The sequence below is a fragment of the Tasmannia lanceolata genome, unplaced genomic scaffold (assembly GCF_043159265.1).
Source record: "Tasmannia lanceolata isolate RefF3 unplaced genomic scaffold, GAP_Taslan_0.1 ptg000020l, whole genome shotgun sequence".
Classification (NCBI taxonomy): domain Eukaryota; kingdom Viridiplantae; phylum Streptophyta; class Magnoliopsida; order Canellales; family Winteraceae; genus Tasmannia; species Tasmannia lanceolata.
The window spans coordinates 8032937-8056661 of record NW_027518697.1 but is presented as its reverse complement, the minus strand read 5'-3'; the positions used below and the strand labels follow the sequence as shown (position 1 = coordinate 8056661).

Below are 23725 nucleotides of genomic sequence, written 5' to 3'. Positions count from 1 at the left end.
AACTCTCACTTTCCTATCCAAAATAACCTAGTGTTCTTATAGATTAATGAAAAATAATAAAAACCTTCATAACTAGTTTGGATCTTTATCTTAATCTTGGTTCACTGGCAATGGATCTGCCTCTAATTCCTCTCCCCCTTGCTCTAGGGCTTCCTCCTCTTAGTTAAATTTTATGTAGCTTTTAAGAAATAAGAGATTTACAGCACAATTAGTATTTATACTCTAAATTAGGTTAAGTTTAACCTAATCCCCGAAATTAGCTAAAATACCCCTGTTAGATATAAAATTTTACAATAGAGGATTGGACAGAAATACCCCCATACGTTTTGGGGTATTTCAGCATTGTATCGACACCATGTCACAGAGATGCATGAGGGGTGGAAAAAGTAAAAAACAAGATGCTTAATGATAAGATATACATGTTCGTTGCGATTTATACGAACATTAGGTTTTTTTTATATTTTTTATATTAAAGGTGATGGAATGGAAGACGAGGAACCAAAGATCACTGTAAATTGGCACATAAATGTTGGAGGATCCCGTGCTGAAAAAAAGCACGGAGTCCTCTATCGTGACACGTGCTCATGTAAGATCTTATGTGGGCAATCATTGGTCTAAGATCAACGGTCTAGATTGAAGAATCAGATTAAGTGTGAAATTAGTGCGTATCCAGATAAATGCAACAAAACACATGAAAATCGCCAAATCGTTGGGTCATTAATGAGATCCCGTTTTAGAAGTGTTTTCCTAAATGTTGTGATCGAATTGCAATGGAATCTGGTTCTTGTGTTGAGTGTGATCTTCGCTCGGTGCGGGGTGGGGACACATGAGTTAACTAAGGACGGAGGATTTCGTGAAAAAAAAAAAAAATGTTAAAAGCCGGTGGCTTTTAGGGTCGTTCCTGACAAAGTCTCCGGGCCGTAAGTGGGCCACATCTACATGATCAGATCCATCGGGGTTCGATCTATAACGCTGATTGGATGATCCTAGGACATTGATCAATAAACATCTTTTAGGGCTCCACCAACAATAAGTTAAACCATGCAATTCCCATTTGGTCCCGTACCAATACCATCTGGGTCAGCTTATGATATTCTACGAGATCAGCAGTCTCTTTCTTATTCTTCAAAAAACAGCAACTACAACAATTATATGGAATACTTCCACATTCAAAACCCACAGGTTTTTCTTTAGTACAAAAAATGAAATAAGGAGTAAGACTAAAGTAAGTACAGTCCTATAATATTCTCCCACTTGAAGAAGACACATGATTCCATACACACCGAATGTATGGTGTGGGTGCAGCTGACTGTGATGGTTTACGTCGTGGACCACGGCGTAAGAGGAGCTACGAATTTGTCTACCTCCTCTAGGGTTATTTCATTAATTTTTGTAAAAAAATACATAGGCATAAGTGAAAAATTGACCCATAATTTACAAATTTCCGCCTTCCACAATGCGCATAATCGGTCCAGAATCATCAAATTTGGTGATTATGGGGCATGTGTATTCTGTTATGACTTTAATAATAGATTTTGAGTGAGGAATTGATAATTGGTGTGCGAATATTACGCTATTCTCAGCCTGATTCTGCAAATAACCAATTCTGGTCTCACAAATGATTCCCAGAACCTAAAACGAACTGGCCCCCTTATCCCTTTTGGATTTTGAGGATTGATTCTGAATACAAAACTGATTATTGGGCACAAAATTAAATGCAATTTTGAGACCGCTAATCAACTTGGGACTCAAAATCGATTCACAAAATCCGAAACAACATGTTCTTAATTAGTCTAGTAACAGAACGATTCTAAACTTCCCTCAAGAGGGAAATCTTCCCAAAAATCTTGATACTTTGTCCCGATTCATCTGACTTCAATTGCATTTGGCGATTGTCCAGATCCAACTATCCGTCATCCAACCATCGATTTTGAACAATTATTATTTCATATATATAACAATTATTTCTTAGTTATTGTTTACATATTGGAAATGATAAATTCGTCCCTCTTTTACATGGGACAGCCACCTCCAGTGCACGTGGCAATCAGTCCAGTTGGATCTTTCCCACGTGGGATAAATCAGCCTCTCTGCAGTCATAGATACACCAGAGGTGGCTGTCCCAAATAAAAAAAAGGGTGGATATATCACTTCCCTTAAATATTATTAGTGTTGTTTTGAGTATGATTGCAATGCTTGACTTAGAGCAGTTAAATGTTATATTTCTCTTCTGGCATAGAAACTTCAATGAACAAATATATATGACTCAACTCGTAGGTTTTGTTGAAGAAAATAAAAAAAGATCGAATTTAGAATTTGATGACTAATCATATTGCTTTAGAGTTTAAATAGAACCATGGTGTTGGTATACGTGATTTGATTCATTTATAGCTAGGGGTGAGCATTATTCGGTTATAACCGAATAACTGAACTGAACCGATTTGGTCGGTTCGGTTCGGTTTTTTTCCATTTCGGTTCGGTTTCGGTTAGTGTTTTTGGAAATTCGGTTATTCGGTTATCTAAAAAAAATAGGTTAACCGAAATAATGGATGAAACCATTTTGTTTCCAAAAAAAATTGCTTTATGTGCACTCCGTGGGATGATCAAACCCGTTCATTTGATTGATCACAATTTAATTAGGTTGTGCTCAAAAAATCATTTCGATCGGATGATCCTAGCCCTCCAATCCAAACCAAAATTTTACTTTTTTTCCCTCTTTTCCTCCCACAATTCGGACCGAATAACCGAATTTGTAATCGGTTCAGTTTCAGTTCAAATTTTGGGAAACCGAAATAAATTCGGTTTAAGATTTCGGTTTTTTCGGTTCGGTTTTAACCAAATGACCACCCCTATTTATAGCATAGGATTTCGAAGATGTGAAGTGGTCATTGATGCGAAGTGATCATTGTATATCTATTTTTGCTCTTCCGTTATTAGTGACTTTATAATCTTATTATTGTACGTGAATGACATGTTGGTTATAGGTACTAATTAACAAAGTTGAAATTGAACCGTTGAAAGCTTAATTGGCTAAAAAAATTGATATAAAGGCACTTCGGATTAGATGTGATTAGTCATTTTCAAGACATGGAAATGCAGTTTCGGAGATTGCCAAGATGGAAATATCTCTTCACTTTCCATGCAAAGTTGATATTGTGAAGGTAGAAATGTCTTCTCACTTTCCATAAAAAGGCTATGGAAATGCAATCATCTTCAATACATGGGACTTTGGATTGGATCCACCTATGTCTTGATAATGATCCATTTGGATCCGTTATCAGTCGGATCCTTTTTTAAGTGCTTTTCGGATCTACTTTCAGAGTTGGTCACAATCCATTCTGAGTCCAACTATTCGTCAGTGCTATAGATCCTACTTAGGATAAGCCTTAAAAACAATAGTAAGGGGAAAAAATTAAATGTAGTTTTGTCATTTTGAGTAGGTTTTTAAATGTTGCAAGAACACCTCCAATAAATAGACATAAATGAACAAAAGTATGAAGGGTATTTTCGTACATTGGCATAGGGGATCTAGGATGTCCATCGGATCTGTATCCACGCCTAGGGTTACAATCAGAAATAAGATCCAACGGATCACAGTTGCCCCCAAATCCTTTGCCAAATCCTGTCCATTAACATTTGGATCCTTTGGATCTACACACCCCTAATAAAACCACATTAATTATTAAAGAGCAGGTACCAACCATCTATACATCAATAACAATATATTCCATTCTCTTATTTTCGAAATCATTTGACAATTCTATTATCTTACTCTCAAATGAGATAAGTGGTTATCAAACACATTATTTAAACAAGCATAAGATCCTATTATTCAAAGAAATATGATAGGGAGGCTCAGTCCCCTTGTCACAAAAGGGAGTCTCCTCTACATGTAAATTACTATCCCCACAATCCCATTACATATTGAGCTAAGCAGGCAAATCAAACCTGCTAAGTCCTTATTATAAAGGATGTTTCATACTATCATGAAACACCCAAATGCTCACACCCAGAGAGAGAGAGAGAGGTGGTAGTTTAAACTTTAAACTGGTGAGATGACTACTTCATGGATAAGTAGACCTCCCTTCCATCTTCCCTTCCATATCTCATAGAGGCCGAAACTGATCTTGTCGTTGTTATCGTTAGTTGCACCCGATGGAACTTTGAATTTGAGGTCATCTGGGATGGAGAAAGGCTCCGTGCCTTTGCTATTCAAATTCGCTCTCTTCCAATTGAAATCTCCTTTTCCAACCTTAGCCATCAAGTACACAGGGCTGCCACTCCATCCGAATGCGTCTGGTTTCATTTCTACCTTGAACTTGACCTGGTACTCTCTCTCCTTCTGCATCTTTTGTATTGGGATTGAACCACTCACTTCCAGCCAGCATACTTGCAACAGCTCGACAGAACTGCAGAGGAACGCCCGATTAAATAAAAAAAAAACTTTAAAAGATCATTAATGTGTAATGGTCACCCTAAAATCCATGATTAATTTACCAACCAAATCAAGAAAATCATTGCCAAAACCAATCACAAAGGGTGACAATTCGAGTAGCTCGAACCTCCAACTCTCTCTCAAAAAGGTAGTGCTCCAAAAGCAAAAGTGGTAGGGAAAACGAAACCCCCTAAGTAGAATTGTCATTAAACTCAATGTCAATGGTTGCTCTCTTGGCAACCTGGGCATGGAAGGTATTGGTGGTGTTTTATAGGAACTCTTTGGGTAACATCTATTCTTTTGTTGAACCTATCGGAATCATTGATTCAACAGAAGCTGAGGTTCGTGCTCTCCTCCAAGGATTATTAATCTTTATTAACCAGGCGGAGAGGAACTTAGAATTGGAAAGCGACTCTTCAAATACTATGTTGTGGGCTGAAGGGATATTAACGTCGGCCAATCTATTGGATGAGATAAAAGATCTTTATGTATGGTATTTTTTCTTTTTCTCTTATACCTAGAAGCGCCAACAATTTGGCCAACCACCTTGCGAAATTGGGATCTTCTAATACTTGTATATGGGGCAGTCTCTAATTGTATTTTTATCAAAATAAATGAATGCCAAGCAGTTTGCCATGACAACAAGAGAGAGGGTCCCCACCCTGTTGCATTAGGAGGAAAGCGCCAATAGCGACTGTCCTTCCCCCATATGATATCAAGTGCTTGCGGTTTGAATGTGAACGAACCGTCCTTCTGCTCAAATCAAACATCACAAATGTTATTGAGATTATTGGAAACAAAGTGTGTGTGTGTGTGTCAGAGAGAGAGAGAGAGAGAGAGAGAGAGAGAGAGAGAGAGAGAGAGAGAGCGACCGACCTCCTCGATGAAGGTATCAGTGTTGATGACTGCTTTGTAGTGAGATGGGGAAGCCATGGAGAAAGAGAGAAATGTAAGATGGTGAATCAAATGAAGTTGGCTTGCGTATTTAAAGGGATAGGAAGTTTTTTAGGATGGTTGAAGTTGGAGATGGGGAAGGAATAAAGGAACAACAGCTAGAAGTCTCACGTATAAGAATCTATGACACTCGAATAATTATTAAAGTATCAGATGAGTGGGACATCCACGGTGCGTTGTGGGAAGAAATGGAATCTCTCTTTGAGCAAATGCAATGAATGTAGCCGCCCATTTAAAACAAATCACAAATGCATTGGCCGCTCATGAAAGGGTTCGAATCAATTCTCAGGTTTGATTATACGTGGACAACTCTCTCTCTCTCTCTCTCTCTCTCTCTCTCTCTCTCTCTCCTCTGGGATTTTGGGTCTAGAAGCATTCCTTCATGACTTTCTGCTTACGGTGGAGCTGTAAAAAATTAAGAGAGAGAGAGAGATCCGTGTAATTCACCCCTTAACTTTTGGTTGAGGTGTCTGTCACTATTTATAAACTATTGCCACCTACGATTTTGGGATTGTATCTACATATACAAATTGTCAATCCCTGATTACAAGAATGAATCAAATAATATGCTAAACAGAGATAACACAATATACTATCCTACTCTTGACTTTGGAAATAAACCAAAGTCAATGCAATGTCCAAATTTAGGAAGGATCCAATCAAGGAGAAGAATCTCTATTCTTAGTAATGATGCAACTGTGATATCTCCATTTAACAGAGTAAGAATCTCTATTATTGAAAAGAGTGCAGCTGTGATATCTTCATTTAACGCCCTCCCTCAAACTGATAGTGGGAACCACATTAAGTTTGCCACGGAACCAGACATGACGTCGCATACTGAGGCCTTTGGTGAGACCATCGGCGATTTGATGTTCACTTGTAACAAAGCAAATTTGTAAGGCACCACGAGAAGCTCTTTCACGAACGAAGTGATAGTCAACCTCAATATGTTTAGTCTGTGCATGAAAGACTGGATTGGCGACAAGATACATGGCACTTACATTGTCGCAATGGAGGATTGGGCGAGCCCGGCAAGGGATACCGAGGTCAGAAAGAAGAGCATGAATCCAACAAATGTCAGCGGTCGTAGTAGCTAGTGCGCGATATTCGGCCTCGGTACTAGAGCGGGCCACAGTGGGTTGTTTCTTAGAGCACCACAAGATGAGATTGGGACCAAGAAAAATGCTTCCACCGGTAGTCGAGCACCGATCATCGGGAGACCCAGCCCAATCTGCGTCGGAGAAGGCCCTGATGGAGAAATCACGAGATGATCTGAATTGAAGGCCATGATCGGCAGAGCCCTTAACATATCGAAGAATACGTTTCACAACCTCGAGATGAACGGTCGTGGGTTTGTGCATGAACTGACACACTTGGTTGACCGCATATGAGATATCTGGCCGTGTTAAGGTGAGATATTGAAGAGCTCCAACCATGCTTCTATAATTGGTGGCATTAGGAAGAGGAGTACCATCTAGTGCAGACATCTTGGGTCCGTTAATGGCAGGGGTGGACACTGGCTTGGCCCCAAGCATATCGAATCTGCAAAGTAGATCTATCGCATATTTTGTCTGAGTGAGAGTAAGAGTGTGAGGTGACCGGAAGACCTCCATTCCAAGGAAGTAGTGAAGTTGTCCCAAATCACGCATGCCAAAACACTCTGATAGAAATTGTATAAGACTATTAATTCCACGGGGATCATTTCCAGTAATAATAATGTCATCAAAGTAAACGAGTAGAAAGATTGAACCAGTGTCAGCATGCCGAAAGAAGAGTGAAGAGTCATTCTGGCTGCTAACAAGTCCATGCTCGCATAGGGCAGTGCTGAAGCGATTGAACCACGCTCGGGGAGCTTGCTTCAGTCCGTAGATGGCTTTATGAAGCTTGCAAACATGGTTTGGCCGACTAGAATCAATAAAACCAGGTGGTTGTTGCATGTGTACAATCTTCGTCAGTTGTCCATGGAGAAAGGCATTGCTAACATCCAATTGACGGAGGGGCCAGTTGTTGGAGCAAGCCAACGCAAGAACAAGGCGAATGATGGGGGCCTTAACAACGGGATCGAAAGTCTCAGTGAAGTCAATGCCTTCCTGTTGATGAAAGCCTTTAGCCATAAGTCTGGCCTTGTGTCTTTCAATGGATCCATCTGCGCGAAGTTTGGTCTTAAAGACCCATTTGCATCCTATGACGTTGCCAGTAGAGGGAGGAGGAACCAAAGTCCACGTATTATTCCGAAGCAAGGCATTAAATTCATCAGTCATTGCAGTCATCCAATGCGCCTCTCGAGAGGCTTGGCTATAGCAGGTAGGATCCAACGGAGAAGAGGTAGCTGCTAGAAGACATTGAGGAAATGGGTGTTTGGTGGCGAGCAAGGCCTTAAGTTTTTGAATCCCATCTTTCAGCCTGGTGACCATAGGATGAGTAGTCATGACAGAAGCTATGGGTGGAGGAGACTCTTCTTGAACTCTCAATGAATCAATTGGGTCATCTGTAGATGATGATGTATCTACAACACTAGGAGTGGACGATCTAGCAGGGCCCACAACAGAGGATGGAGAGGAGGACAATTCCATGGGGGGAGGCGGACTGCATGGAGGAGGCATCATCCAGGTAAGAGTAGTGAATGTGGTTGGGGGCAGCGGTGGAGGGGATGACTGTTCTCCAAAAGGAAAGGAGTGCTCATCAAATCGAACGTGACGAGAGATGTAAACACGGCCTGAGGATGGATCAAGGCACTTGAACCCTTTTTGATGTATCTCATATCAGGAAGATACATTGTTGTGTCCTGGGTTCTAATTTATTTTTATTGTAAGGGACCAAGAGCGGATAGCATGCACACCCAAAACTACGGAGGTTTTTGTAATCAGGAGGCAGTCCAAATAGCACTTCAAAGGGAGAACGATCATGGAGTAGTGGAGTGGGAAGTCTATTGATTAAATAAGTACTTGTTTGAAAGGCATCTAACCAATAACATTTAGGTAATTTCGCTTGATCCAACAAAGAGATACCCATTTCAACAACGTGCCGGTGTTTACGCTCAGCCACACCATTTTGTTTAGGGGTGTGAGGACATGTAATAAAATGTCGAATACCATTTGCAGAAAGAATATTTTTAAATTCACGCCCAGTATATTCCCCACCACCGTCGGTTTGGATAGACTTGATCTTCATAGAGAAGATATTTTCAACAAGTTTCTTAAAATGAATAAAGCACTGACTAACGTCATTTTTGTTAAAAAGTGGAAAAATCCATGAGAAGCGGGAAAAGTCATCCACTAACAAAAAATAATACTTATAACCTTGATTACTCAAAATGGGAGCCGGGCCCCATAAGTCTGAATGTAACAGTTCCAAAGGTGCAGAAGAACGAACAGAGGATACATTAAATGGTAGTTTGCAATGTTTACCAGCTAAGCAACTAGAACATACATGTTTCTTGGAAGAAATTGAGAAATACTAATTAATTTATTTGAGACCAACTGACAAAGGATAGTGTTAGCCGGGTGACCCAATCGCCAATGCCAAATATCACCATCAACACGAGTAGCAGACAGTGCTTGATGAGAGTCTTTAGGTCTCACTAAGTCGGCGAGAAGAGGATACGTCCCTCCCTTATTCGTTCCTTTGTGAAGCACCCTCCCCGTTGCTTTGTCATGTATCACGTATCCATGGGCATCAAACAAGAAAACACAATCCAAGTCATGTGTTAATTGAGCAACAGAAAGAAGATTTTTTCGGAGTGCCGGAACACATAAGACATTTCGAAGGGGAAGAGTAGTATGATCAGTGCGAAGATCAAGAGAACCAAGATGGCAAATGGGCAAAGCAGAACCATTACCAACCTATATGGAGGTATTACCATTGTATTCAGAGCGATTTTGAAGATTATGAATGACTGGGGTCATATGGTTGGTAGCGCCGGTGTCAGGATACCACTACTGATCCATGCTACCGATATTCATGGCTGCAAGAGCTTGAGATACATCATCGTGTTGAAGAGAAGGATCCCAACGCCGATAGCATTGTAACGCTTCGTGTCCTCTTTTAGAATAAACTAGCATACAGGTAGTGAGGGACCAGCAGTGGGTGGAGGTGGGCCAAGAATGCCAGCATGAGGAGGAACAAGTGGAGTTGGGCGCAGTTGGGGTGTTCCACGGCCACATCCTCGTCGGCCACGATTGCGTCCATGAGAATTGTTGTGAGATTGAGAGGTGACAAATGCCGTAGCCGGAACTTGTTCATGATGGAGTCGAGTAGTGCGCTCAAGAAACAAGTCATGGCTGAGTAGTAGAGAAGATAACTCAGTAAAGGAAGGCAAAGGTTTACGTGCAGATATCGAACTATTGAAGGCAAGATAGTCAGGGCCTAGACCGGGCAAGGTATAGAAGACTAGATCTTGATCATCGATCGGAGAGAGGGAAATTGCTAGGGAGTCTGCGATTGACTTGAGACGATTTAGATAATCTATCATTGAGAGGGATCCTTTGCGCAGTTCCCGAAGTTCGTCCCGAAGTTGAATGATACGGGCTGTGGAGTGAGCAGAGAAGGAGGATTGAAGAGTGCTCCAAACAGCGTGTGCAGATGAAAGATTCATTGTTTGAGCGATTTGGTCATGGTAGCATTAAGCCAACTTGGCAGGGTTTGATCAACCCGCTCCCATGCAAGATACTCCGGATTAGGACGGGGAGTAGTATCAGTCGAGGAGGAGAGAAAACGAGGTGATGGAGGGGTCGATCCATCTACCATCCGAAGTAGGTCAAGGCTTCGCAAAATCGTCAAGAACTGGTTACGCCATAGGAGGTAATTATTTCGGTCTAGACGAACAGAAACAAAGTGTGATATTAGTGCGAAGAGAGGGGGTGAAGGAGAATGTGGGAGACGAGATTGCCGAAACATGAGGGTTAGAGGAAGCCAAGTGGGGGGAAGAGTCTGCTGAAGGCTGAAGCAGGAGGGTTAGAGGAAGCCAAGTGGGGGAAGAGTCTGCCGAAGCAGGAGGATTATAGGAAGCTGAGTGGAGGGAAGGGTCTGCTGAAGCAGGAGGGTTAGAGGAAGCCAAGTGGGGGGAAGAGTCTGCCGAAGCAGGAGGATTAGAGGAAGCTGAGTGGAGGGAAGGGTCTGCCTTTACCAAAGCAGGAGGGTTTAAGGCTTGTTCAAGGTGCAATAGTTATGCCAATTGCACCCTCTGATACCATGTAAAAATTTGAGAGAGAGAGAGAGAGAGAGAGAGAGAGAGATCCGTGTAATTCACCCCTCAACTTTTGGTTGAGGTGTCTGTCACTATTTATAAACTATTGTCATCTACAATTTAGGGATTGTATCTACATATACAAATTGTAAATCCCTGATTACAAGAATGAATCAAATAATATGCTAAACATAAATAACACAATATACTATTCTAGTCTTGACTTTGGAAATAATCCAAAGTCGATGCAATGACCAAATTTAGGAAGGATCCAATCAAGGAGAAGAATATCTATTCTTAGTAATGATGCAACTGTGATATCTCCATTTAACAGAGTAAGAATCTCTATTAGTGGCAAGAGTGCAGCTGTGATATCTTCATTTAACAGGAGCTTCAATACCCACAAACCCTGTTGTTATCACAGAGATTATATAAATTGCAAAAACAAGAAAAACAAGATTGAGTGTCGGTGTAAAATTCACCACCCATTGTGAGTGGACACATGGCACCCAACCACTTTAATCACTTTTGCACTCAGTCGGATATAGAGTTCTCATCCGAGAGCTCATATTATTGTTGCCAGTTCTAACTTAAGCATCAGAGAGTCATGGTTGCTTGACCGGTTGCTCATAAGCTCAGGTTACCTCCTCAAGGCATGCTTCCACCTCGGACACATTCAAACTTGGGTCATATTTCAGTGGCAACAAGGAGAGCTGATGAGAGAGAAATAAGTTTTCTTCCAGTAAGAAAAAACTTGAATCACTAGGTGTGCCATCTTTGGGTTCTTTCTTCATTACAAACAGTTTCTTTCACTTGTCCATAAAATTTGGCATTTCAGAATCAAATTGGCACTACGATATGGAGAGAGAGAGAGAGAGAGAGAGAGAGAGAGAGAGAGAGAGATTCTTTTCCATGAAAAGAGATAGTTATCCAACCAGCCAAAACCATCCCTTTTTATCACTTGAATGCAACTTTTAAGTAACGAGTTTCTAACAAGCCAAGGAACTTTTCATTATTCAGATACTGTCAACACTACCATGAAAATGACTAGAGCTCTTCATTCTTCAGTTGGTAGAGCTGCAACACTTTATGTCTTCATCTATTAGTGAAAAAAAAATGTTTTTGCTAATTTTTCTCTACTTGAAAGTAAACTACTGGACCCTGGAATTAACTTGAACAAGACAACATTTTCTGATCAACACCTAAATTGAACAATTACATCAACAACAATTACAAAGTTACAACTCAAAAGGATGGATAACCTTGTGGCACGCACGCACAAAAATGAAAATCAATGCCGGATCGATCTTTGTTTGGGGCCGTTTACCAATTGAAGAAATCAGGACCACCCCGAGTAAGCAATTCTTTTCCGGCGTCCTTTCCCATCAGAATCATATCTTCAAGAGCATATGGACCTCTTCTTGAAGTTTCAAGGACTGGAATTAAGAAAGAATATCAGTTCAATGGATTGATTACAGTTGCAGAATAATAGAGAAAACTATAGAATTTATATGGTGGCCGACCGTCAAGTCCCTTGTAGGTGGTACGATGGAAGTACCATCCTTGATATTTGATCCAACAGCAGCCTCTTAAAAAGTGGTCTGCAGTTGGATCAAATATCAAGAACGGTACCACTAGCACGGTACATGACAGTCGGGCACCATATAAAAACTCGAGAAAACTATACTTGTTAAACTAATCTGCATCTGAGTTTTGAATTTTGAATTTTGAATTTTGAGAACCAATTGTGAGTCCAAAACTGATTATTAGACTCAAAATTACCTTTGGTTCCATCTGGAGAAGCAACCAAGCCTCTAAAAACGCAGTCTCCATCCTTGTCACGATATGCATAGCCTGCAATTGGCGTGCGACAAGACCCATCCAAGGTTTCAAGGAATGCCCTTTCACATACAACAGCTAATCTGGTTTCCTCGTGATTCAACGAAGCTATGTAGTCTGCCTGCACAAATTAAAAATTCCAGCCCTGTTTAAGCAATCATCAGAACAAAATTGAAGTGGGGAATGGTTTTTGGATATGGAAAGACCCATAGTCACAAATATTTGTCTTGGAAATTTCCCAAGAAGGGTGTATCTCAGGATATTTTATACTTATAATAAAATATAAATGAAAGATCAAAATTAGGACAATAAATAATAGGGAAATGATATCTGCGCCAAGTGTTTCAATAAACATGCGCTCCACTTGTTTGTCGTGTAATATTTAAAGGGTTTAAAGAGCTTTTTGAGAACCGTAATATCCTCTGAATTCCCTTTAAATACTACACGACAAACAAGTGGAGCATTTGTTTATCGAAACACCTTGGCGCAGATATCATTCCCTAAATAATATCATGAATTTCCATTTAAAAATAATAATATCGTGAATTTATCGTGATATTTTCGCAATATAATAAAATATGAAGATTTCGGGATTTTGTTGTTTTATCAAAACACAAAAGATCGTCATATTTTAAAAAATATTGGAGATATTTGTGACTATAGACAGACTCCAGCACAGCCATCAGGACTCTTTGGTCACAATGCTCCAGGTGTTTCTTCAGAAGCTTTATTCAAACCTGAGATATTCCAATTCACTCCGAAGGCCCATCAGCTTTGGCACTTTTCCACCATGATGCCTTTTATACATCTCACTATTTCATCCAAAGTTACCTGGTTCATTAGTACGCTCATGGAGCTCATGGCTGGCTGCTAGTGAAATTGGCTCAATTCCTTTGTTATGCTTGGTTTGGTTTTTGTACCTTTGGTCACCATGATTCCATATGGTTCGTTGACGTAGATTATCATGTCACCTACAGTTTCACAACCACATATACCTGATAACTATGCTAATCTAGTCATGTGGCATTAATTGTACTGCACTCATGAATCTATATTACATAAATTTTAAGGTAGTTTGAAGAATTTGAGGATATTTCAGACACCCATTCTTTAAGTGGTGGTCAGGTTGAGTTGCAAAGGGTGCTTTGTATTTCAAATTTGTCTCAACTTGTAAGTCATGCATATGAATGCTTTAAATATACGACCAATGTGAACTCATTTCTACCTCTTACTTTCACATCTAATCAATTTACGTGACACTGCAATGGATTATGTAAGACATACCATCTTATCATCATTGCTTCTACAAGCTATGCCAATAGCTCCTTGAGCAATTGCTGGAATCATTTCATCAACTGAAAGAATAGCAGTGACATTCTCAGTCATATCAAGGCGCTTCAGCCCTGCCAATGCCAATAAAGTTGCTTGGACCTCCCCTTCACTAAGCTTTCGCAGCCGTGTCTGAACATTGCCTCTGAAGTTGACTACCTGCAATAAGAGAATTGAATTAAATAGTTTTTTTTGCATGATAATTGAATTAAATAAATTAAATAAAGGCTATAGAAAATATGCATAAGATACGAAAGCAGAGTGACTAGTGGGGGCCTCCAGTTTATTAACTTGGCCAGAATAGCCTTCCTGTCTACCAAAATATTTTTTAGCCCATCCTCTATTTATCATAATGTACTTTGAAAAACTTAATAGAAATAGTCTTCACTTAAATGAGGGGGAATTAAAAGTTAAAACGTCTTGGGTCAGCTGGTAGTACATTTGCTGACCCAAATGTGAATACGGACGACTAACTAAAAGACAAGAAGAACAAAGTTGGCCTCAAAGTCTGACTGAAGACAGCCCAATGAAAAAACTCATGAAAGCTCAATATGTCAAGAACGAGGACTTTAGTCGCATCTTACTGATTGAAACTACTCAGCTATCTGGGAAGGTATGTCAAAGTAAATTGAGTTAAAAGATGGTTTTTCTTGGCCATTTGACTGCTCACTCAAACAAAGAACGCTAATTTATAGCATCCCAGTTCATTCCAAAGTAACCAAATTGATCTTCTCAGCAAGCAATCTTTATAAAAAGACTCCAAACAACCCCAATTAATCTCCTTAACAACAAAGAAAATAAATAAGTAGAGAACATTTACGCTAATGTATATACACAAAAAGTCACTCCATTTGATCTGTGGCCTGAATTGGACTGACCAGATACAGATCCTCTAAATCCTCACCGCCCCCCAAACACTCACAGATACATATCAGAAGCCCAAAACAATACATTCCGATGTTGAGTGATTCAGAACAAAATCTCGGTGATCCAAATGTCAAAATAAAGATTTATGTTGATTCAGTAGAACCTCAACCATTAGAACATCCAGAGTTACTAAAATATACATAAGGACTAGAGAAGGGATTGTTCCTGATCCAGAGTTGGTGCCCAGACACGAGCTAAGAAAGAGGTGAGAAACTGTTATTCATGAGAGAGAATCACCTTGCTGGGATCCACTTCAATGATTTTTCATAGCATACGTGATTCAGGAGAAATTATATGATGGGTGGCCATACAAACCCTTATTTTTCAAAAAGTACCGAATGGCCCACTCCATAGGATGATCCCAAGACTACATGCATTTACCATTCATAGACATGTTGAATTTCTATAATATGCTTCAATCGCCATGGTTTCAATCTTTATAAATACGCCTTTCCTACCAAAATGTAGCAAGTAAGCAAGTACTGTATAAAATCAAATTATGCTCTTACTTTGAGTGATGGATATCTGTAGAGTATTTGAGATTGTCTACGGAGGGAAGCACTACCAATAATGCTTCCAGCTGGAAGCTCAGCTAGAGAAGCCACACTCAAGGAAATAAATGCATCCCGCACATCCTCTCGAGGAAGGTTACATGGTAAAATCATGCCATCTGGGAAATACGTAGGCACATCCTTCATCGAATGAACAGCAATATCAATTGTACCATCCAAGAGTGCCTCATCTATCTCTTTTGTAAAGAGGCCTTTCCCGCCTATATCTGCTAATGGCTGATTTAGTATTTTATCCCCTGTTGTTTTAATAATAATAATTTCAATAGCTCCTTCTTCAGCTAGCTCTGAATGTGTTGAAATGAGCTTGTCCCGTGTCTCATAAGCCTGGGCAAGTGCTAGTGGACTGTCCTACAAATAGACAGGGGAAGGAATATCATCGACCAGACGATTTACAAATTCAAGCATCTATTACAAGAAAAATAATCACATGCTTATAAAAAGAATTGTGGATTCTTATATACTTCTAGATACAAAATATCCATACCGATCATTCCACAAAACTAACAAACTAATGATGAGTGAAAGTAACGATACTGCTCTTACAGAAACAATTGTAAAGAATTCACATTTATGTTCCCACCGCTGAATTTAAAAGCCCATGCCAACCAAACAATGCCACCATAAAACCCATCTTCAGCATTCCAACCAAAGCGAAATTATGTTAAAGCCAAATCGGCGCCCCATTTTATTTCCTCTTTACACCTATTCCTAAGCTACTGAATTTCTTCCTCAAAATGTTTAAATAGAAAGAATGAATGACCTTAAAATCCAATTTTTCAAAAGCCCATTTTTCAGTTTCAAATCTTCGAATATTATTAGGCAAAAATATCATGGAAGATTTGTAACGTTCTCTTAAATGTGTATTAGGCAAGAAAGCCAACCCAACTTATTTAGCACATGTTTTTATAGAGCTGTAAATATTCAGTTTCCTTTTTCCTTTCCCCAATTAATATAAAAAAGATATGGGGATCTTCTTTGTAATCTATATATAGAGGCAATACAAGACGGTCCAGTCATCTTTTTCCCAAATCAAATTTATTATGGTATCAAAGCAGTAAAGCTCTCTTTGCTTCTTTTCTTGGCCTGGAGACTCTTGCAACCCAATTTGGTGCAATCAGTCTTGCACTCAGTTCGGTGCATCCACTCTTCATTTCTTTGTCTGCATAGCATAACAACCCAGTTCGGTTCATCCATTTCTTTGCTATTAAAAACCCAGTTCAGTTCAGCCATTTTTTTGTCAAATGATCTATCTCTTTTCGCAGCCATATCTTCTGCTCTTTATTTGATACACTGCTGCAACCCATATCGGTGTAGCCCATTTTAGATCTGTCCAGTCTGCGTCTTTTCGTATCTAAAATACTCTATACGGTCATTCCACCGTCTTCTTTTCCTTGTCCATTCTCAGCATGGAGAACCCCAGCAATGCCTCCAATAGTTCTAGCAAACATGATAATCCCAACAGCCCACTCTACTTACATCATAGTGACAATCCTGGCATTATGTTTGTCTCCCAACCATTAACAGGAGAAAACGTTGCAATAACATGGTAAATTCTTGGATTCTCAACTCCTTGTCGAAAGAGCTTGCATCTAGCATCATCTATGCTGAAACTGCATATGAGGTATGAACTGATCTCAAGGAACGTTTCTCTCAAGTTAATGCGCCTCGCATTTTTCAAATAAAGAGAGATATTATTTCACTGCATCAAGAGCAAAAGTCTGTGGCTGTTTATTTTACTCATTTAAAAAGCTATTGGGACGAACTTTCGTCTCATTGTCCCCTTCCTCCTTGCTCTTGTAATGCTCTAAAATCCTGGACTGAATTTCATCAGCGAGAGAAAACAATGCAATTCTTAATGGGATTAAATGAATCCTATAGTGCTGTCCGTGCACAGAGATTACTCATGGATCCTTTGTCTTCCATTAATAGGGTGTTCTCTCTTGTATTACAAGAAGAGAGGCAACGTGATGTATTTGCCACAGACCCACATGTTTCTGAATCTGCAGCCTTAACAACCAAACATGGCTTTAATCAAAACTCAAGTAGGGATCAACGCGACCATCGGAAATCTTTCAAAAAAGTTAGTAAAGGAGGAAAACGAGAGAGACCAACATGTGATCATTGTGGTTGGGTCGGTCATACGATCAATCGATGCTATCGCCTTAATGGTTATCCTCCCAATCATCCTTTGCACAAGGAAAATATACCAAATGTTGCAGCATCGGCATGTGAGAAGGTGAACTCAGACTCACATATTTCTACCTTCCCTTTCACCAATGATGAATGCCAACAATTGCGGACTCTAATCAATAAGCCACAAGCAATGGCGAATCAAGCAGGTAGCAGCCACCCTACTACTACTTTATCAGGTGTATCTCTAAGCCTATCTTCTCGGCATATACCATGGATCATTGATAGTGGGGCTACCGATCATATGGTCAGCTCTACATCTCTTCTTACTTCCATTACTTCTGTTGGCACCACCACTGTTAAACTTCCAGATGGAAGTCAAGCTCCTGTTACACACATTGGCACAGTTAAATTAACTCCTTTCTTGATTCTTCAAAATGTCCTATGTGTTCCTTCTTTTAACTTTAATCTCATTTCGGTCAGTAAACTTACTCATGGATCAAATTATTCACTAATTTTCTCATCGGGTTCTTGCCTTATCCAGGACCTGTCTTCGAAGATGATGATTGGAGCGGGTAGAGAGCGGGACGGCTTATACCATTTCTCGGGTTCGAGCGCTTCCCCATGTTCAGTTGGTTCTGTTTCCACAACAGATCTTTGGCATCAGCGTTTAGGACATTTATCCAATAAGTGTTTAAACATGCTTTCACAAGATGTTTCTGATATTCATATTTCTGATATTAATCATTGTTCAGTTTGCCCACTTGCAAAACAATCTCCTTTGTCATTTCCATTAAGTAATATAACTACAATGAATCCTTTTGAATCAATTCATTGTGACATATGGGGAGGGTATCACACTAAATCGCTTACTGGGGCACGATATTTTCTCACTATTGTTGATGATTTTACCCGTGCTACATGGGTCTATCTGAAACTCGGTTTCTTCTTCAGTCCTTCATTAAATTAGTTGCGACTCAATTTAATCTAAAAGTATAAAAAATTCGGACTGATAATGGGCTACAGTTTGATATGCAATCTTTCTTTCACGAGAATGGGATTATACATCAACATAGTTGTGTTGCAACTCCACAGCAAAATGGGGTAGTGGAGCGCAAACACCGCCACATCCTCAATGTTGCACGAGCATTGCGCTTTCAAGCTCACTTACCTATCAAATTTTGGGGCGAATGTATTTTAACTGCAACATATTTAATTAATCGAACCCCCTCGGTTGTTCTTTCAGGAAAAACTCCCTAGGAAATATTGTTCAAAACTAAGCCACCCTATTCTCATTTAAAATTTTCTGGTTGCCTATGTTATGCTTCCACTCTTGCCTTTGGACGCACAAAATTTGATCCACGTGCAAAACGATGTATCTTTCTTGGATATCCACATGGACAAAAGGGATACAAAGTGTATGATCTAGAAAATCACTCCATGTTCGTTTCTCGTGATGTTATTTTCCATGAGGATATATTTCCCTTTCATGAGATGCATTCCAATTCTTCTTCATCCACCGTTCTACCTGTACCATTGAAGATCATACCGAGTGTCAACACCTTCCCATCCTGTCAATAACTCTTCTTCACCCTCCCACGCATTGGACTCATCATCCATGCCGTTAGCTTTGTCACCTCCACCACCTCTCCCAACTCAACAAAGGCAATCTACTCGCCTTTCCAAACCTCCTTCCTATCTTAAGGACTATCATTGTGGTTTGGCCGTGCAACCTCTCCCCAATTCGTCACATGCTTCAACGACAGGTGCCAAAGTAAGCACTCTCTATCCTTTATCGCATTTCTTATCTTATCATAATCTTTCTCCGGCTCATCGTGCCTTTTCTATAGCCATTTCCTCTGTTGCAGAACCTCAATCTTTCTAGCAGGCTATTCAAGATCCAAATTGGTGTAAAGCTATGGCCATGGAGATTGGTGCTCTTGAGGCCAACAATACTTGGACCCTCACATCTCTCCCTCCAGATAAGCAACCTATTGGTTGCAAGTGGATATACAAAATAAAGTATAATTCTGATGGTTCCGTTGAAAGATACAAAGTGTGCCTAGTTGCCAAAGGCTATAGCCAAAAGGAAGGTTTAGATTACGGTGAAACATTCGCTCCTGTTGCAAAATTGACAATCGTCCGCGTTCTCTTGGCCGTTGCTGCAATTCAACAGTGGCATCTACATCAATTGGATGTTAATAACGCCTTCTTACATGGTGATTTAAAGGAAGACGTTTATATGAAAATTCCTCCTGGATTTTCTCGTCAGGGGGAGACTCGTGTACAAGCTTAACAAATCTTTATATGGCTTGAAACAGGCATCTCGCCAGTAGTTTACTAAGTTTTCGGCTGCCTTATTAGATGCAGGTTTCCTCCAATCAAAGGCCGACTATTCGCTCTTCATACGCTCCACTCCTACTCAATTTACTGCAGTGCTTGTATATGTGGATGATATTATTATTGCAGGCAACAATATTTCACATATCACCGAATTCAAAGATTTCCTACATAGCCGTTTCAAATTGAAGGATCTTGGCCCCCTCAAATATTTTTTGGGACTTGAAGTGGCTCGCTCTAAGAGTGGAATTTACTTATCCCAACAAAAGTATGCACTTGAAATTTTAGAGGAGACAGGATTCCTCGGTTCGCGACCCGCTGCTTTTCCCATGGAGCAACATCTTAAACTCACAAAGACAGACGGTGAACCCTTGTCCAACCCATCCAGCTATCGTCGTCTCATTGGCCGCTTGATTTACCTCACCATCACACGTCCTGATATCGCATTCTCTGTCCAAGTTCTAAGTCGGTTCCTCGACAAACCCTGACAACCACACCTTGACGCTGCTTATCGATTGCTTCGTTATCTTAAACAATCGCCAGGGCAAGGCATCATGTTACCATCTACTAGTCCCCTTCAGTTACGGGCGTTTTGTGATTCCGATTGGGCCAGTTGCAAGGAGAGTCGTCGATCGGTTACTGGATATTGCATCATGCTTGGCTTCTCACTGATATCATGGAAGTCAAAGAAACAGAATACAATATCACGTTCATCTGCAGAGGCCGAATACCGTGCAATGGCCACCACATGTTGTGAGATTACTTGCCTACTCTATCTTCTTCGTGACTTACGCGTTCCACACCCCCAACCGGCTTTGTTATTTTGTGACAACAAAGCGGCGCTTCACATCGCTGCTAATCCAGTCTTTCACGAACGTACCAAGCACATCGAGATTGATTGTCATATTATTCGTGAGAAAATTCAAGCTGCCATTATTCGTCCTGCTCATGTTTCGACTAAACTACAGCCTTGGATATCTTAACCAAACCAATTGGTGCTGCCCATTTTCATGAGCTTATTCGCAAGTTGGGTGTTCAAGATATTCACTCTCCAACTTGAGGGGGAGTATTAGGCAAGAATATCATGGAAGATTTGTAACGTTCTCTTAAATGTGTATTAGGCAAGAAAGCCAACCCAACTTATTTAGCACATGTTTTTATAGAGCTGTAAATATTCAGTTTCCTTTTTCCTTTCCCCAATTAATATCTCAAAGATATGGGGATCTTCTTTGTAATCTATATATAGAGGCAATACAAGACAGTCCAGTCATCTTTTTCCCAAATCAAATTTATTAAATATTAACTGCACTGTATAGATGAAACCCAAAATTTGGAAGGCGTGAAACCAACAATAGCAAAGAATAATAAAAGATCTGAACTGCTAGAAGCCAGTGTCGGAATCAACAATTAACACATTCTGAAGCAAACTCTAACTAAAACTTCCTAACCCACTAAGAAAAGAAGAGATAACCAAAATGGAAATAACCTCAGGAAATAATCAATGAAGCAAGCTTCCTAAAGCTACCAAGCCATAAGAAAACTATGATGTAAAAGAAGAGCAGCAAGCCCATAAAAGTGCTAGATAAAGCAAAATCTAAGTAAAACAACAAAATCCATAAGAAAATAAGAGATTACCATAATAAAAGAACCAATGGAGCTAAATTTTAGGTTTCATCTATACATTGTAGTTAATAGATAAAAAAACATAGATAAAAAATTAAGCAATGATCTAATACACACGAGATACCCAGAACAGCAATGATCTAATCAAAGGTTAAAAGAAAGCAAAATCAAACTACAACAACCAATCCCATGAGAAAGAACAAATACCCAGAGCAGAAATAACCTTGTAAATGAGCTAAATGAAGAAAAATCTAACTTCAACAACCAAACCCATGAAAAATAAAGAGCAAAATTTCAAACCATTAAAACCCAGAATAATTTTGAATTAAGGGGAAACATACCTCCCTCTTGTGCCTATTTTTATAAGAGAGAGCTTTGTTTGTAACTCCTGCTCAACAGCAACAGCAGCTCTTGTTACCAGAAGCTTTCTGGAATGAGAGGGGGCTGAGGTTTTGAGAGATGGGGGAGGGAACCCAAGTGAGGAAATGGACCCAAAGTTCATGTTAGAAGGAGAAGAAAAGAGAGGGTGGAAGGTGGGTTTCAGGGTGATCTTCTCCATTGCAGGTGAAATTTAGGGTTCTATTTGATGCATTTTGTTTCTTGAGGATTATTTGAATGGCGACTTGCGAGCGGATAATGTCAGGGGATTGACCATGCGGTAAAAAAAGGTCTTACAAACATATTGATTATCACACTCCTCCCTTTATTAAAAATATGGTATGTTCCGCGATGGAAATAATTCTTGGGGCACAACCTATTTAGGCTGTGGCCCATGCAGTCGACGGTTTGGATCATCCTATGGTGCGGGCTATACCGTACTTTTAATAAAGTGAAAGTGCCATCATCAAAATATAGTAGTGCTGATAACATTTCCCAAATATGAATTATGTTTGTAAAACCTTTTTTTACAGAATGGTCAATCCCTGACATTATCCACTTCCCATTCAATAAAAATAAACAATTTTGGGATATGATATCAGCACAACCTTGTTTTAATAATTGCAAAAAAATCAGCTTGTCTTTTCTTTTAAATTGGCTTGTTGAAGGTTTTTGGGAACTGTAATAACCTTTGACAGCTCTTTATATAATAAAAGACAAGATGAGTTAGTGTAATTATTAAGACATGGTTGTGTTGATATCATTTCCCAAAATTTTAATTCAATAGAATTCTAATAAAAATTCCATTATGATTGGCGTGGAATTTGAATTCCATCCTGATTCCTATTTTTTCTCCCCCTCTAACTCCACCTCCGTGTCAATTCTCCCCACTTGATTCCATTCCTGTTTTTTTTAACTACCATAATTAGAATCAGATTATGATAACCGATTCCAACGATCAATCTAAAAACACACCGAAAGGTTGTAGGGAGCACAAAAGACATGGTGACTTAGTGGTTTTGCTTGGCATTTGGGTGTCACATCAGCAAAATTCTTTGTTTGGTTGCCAAGTATTGAAATATAAAGACTACCCGTGATGTCTCTTGGTTAATCAATGCTTGCCTGCTGATATGTTACCCATGTCTCCTTGCACTAAAATTCAAGCCAAAAAACACTAGAAAAAGATTTTTCGGTATTCTGCGAGGTAAAATCCAGGTAAATCAAATGTATTTTTCCTCCTATTGACTACTTATACCAATCTACATGGTAACTACCTCTATCCAACCCCCTCTAAATGGACAGAAATGACAATGCCATGTGTATGGGCCCACATCAAGTGATAATGGGGGCTTTATTATGCCTTTCGGAGGCAATTTTGGCCATTGATTTTTGTAAGGATGGTTTGGATCGGTTGCTTGCAAACTATTAAAATACAAAAATGTTTTTTTTTAAAGGATCTACCCTCAAATTAGATTCTTAGAATCATCGAATCCGAGTACTATTACTGCAATCTAAGGTGGGTCCCACTGATTGGAGGGTCTAGATCAACCAAATCATATTATATTATGGAGCAGTTGGAATGTTCATTCAACTCTGGCAAAACAGGGAAAGGTCCACCAAAGAACTAATTCAAAGTTCAACATTGAAAATTTTGGAAACTTCTCTTTGAATTCCAACTCATCGAAAACTTCATAGATACGCCTTTGAAAACTCATTAAAAACATAGGTGGAGGCGATATCTCCATTACCCGATTTTATATTCTCTTATATGTCCATTCCCATCAGTTCATATCTAAAGTTTCTTATCCTTAGGCAAGAAGTTTTGAACAAGTCATCTTTTGGAGAAAATTATTTTTTAAGAAAGATTGAATACATTTTTAAATAAAAAGAAATAGAAATAAGATTAATTAAGGGCAGTGATAAATCGACCCCCAAATATCTTAAATCGACCCCCTATGTGTCTTTCTCTCTCCTCCGGGTTAGAGAGAGAAAGACACATACGGGGTCGATTTA

General features: G+C 39.6%; 2 protein-coding genes across 2 annotated transcripts; both read right to left on the bottom strand.

Moving 5' to 3' along the window:
- Positions 1 to 3705: 3705 nt before the first annotated feature.
- Positions 3706 to 5470, bottom strand: LOC143854263 (protein PHLOEM PROTEIN 2-LIKE A9-like). Its single transcript, XM_077364140.1, has 3 exons — positions 5312 to 5470; positions 5097 to 5188; positions 3706 to 4409 (listed from the first exon to the last, which is right to left on the bottom strand). The coding sequence occupies exons 1-3, from the start codon at positions 5366 to 5368 to the stop codon at positions 4043 to 4045; spliced, it is 516 nt and encodes a 171-aa protein (XP_077220255.1). The 5' UTR covers positions 5369 to 5470; the 3' UTR covers positions 3706 to 4042.
- A 6076-nt stretch (positions 5471 to 11546) lies between these two features.
- Positions 11547 to 22009, bottom strand: LOC143854599 (porphobilinogen deaminase, chloroplastic-like). The gene is made up of 5 exons (XM_077364641.1): positions 21676 to 22009; positions 15179 to 15584; positions 13698 to 13901; positions 12357 to 12534; positions 11547 to 12010 (listed from the first exon to the last, which is right to left on the bottom strand). Exons 1-5 carry the CDS (start codon positions 21891 to 21893, stop codon positions 11898 to 11900), a joined length of 1119 nt encoding a protein of 372 aa, XP_077220756.1. The 5' UTR covers positions 21894 to 22009; the 3' UTR covers positions 11547 to 11897.
- Between the last annotated feature and the right edge of the window lie 1716 nt (positions 22010 to 23725).

Excerpts from the sequence above, each read along its gene's own strand:
- LOC143854263 (XM_077364140.1), bottom strand. The coding sequence starts at position 5,368 with ATGGCTTCCCCATCTCACTACAAAGCAGTCATCAACACTGATACCTTC. Across the intron at positions 5,189-5,311 it reads CTGATACCTTCATCGAGGAG|AAGGACGGTTCGTTCACATT; the intron begins GTCGGTCGCTCT and ends TGATTTGAGCAG. Across the intron at positions 4,410-5,096 it reads TTTCCTCCTAATGCAACAGG|TTCTGTCGAGCTGTTGCAAG; the intron begins GTGGGGACCCTC and ends GTTCCTCTGCAG.
- LOC143854599 (XM_077364641.1), bottom strand. The coding sequence starts at position 21,893 with ATGGAGAAGATCACCCTGAAACCCACCTTCCACCCTCTCTTTTCTTCT. Across the intron at positions 13,902-15,178 it reads ACAGATATCCATCACTCAAA|GTAGTCAACTTCAGAGGCAA; the intron begins GTAAGAGCATAA and ends CTCTTATTGCAG. Across the intron at positions 12,011-12,356 it reads TTCTCCAGATGGAACCAAAG|TCCTTGAAACTTCAAGAAGA; the intron begins GTAATTTTGAGT and ends TCTTAATTCCAG.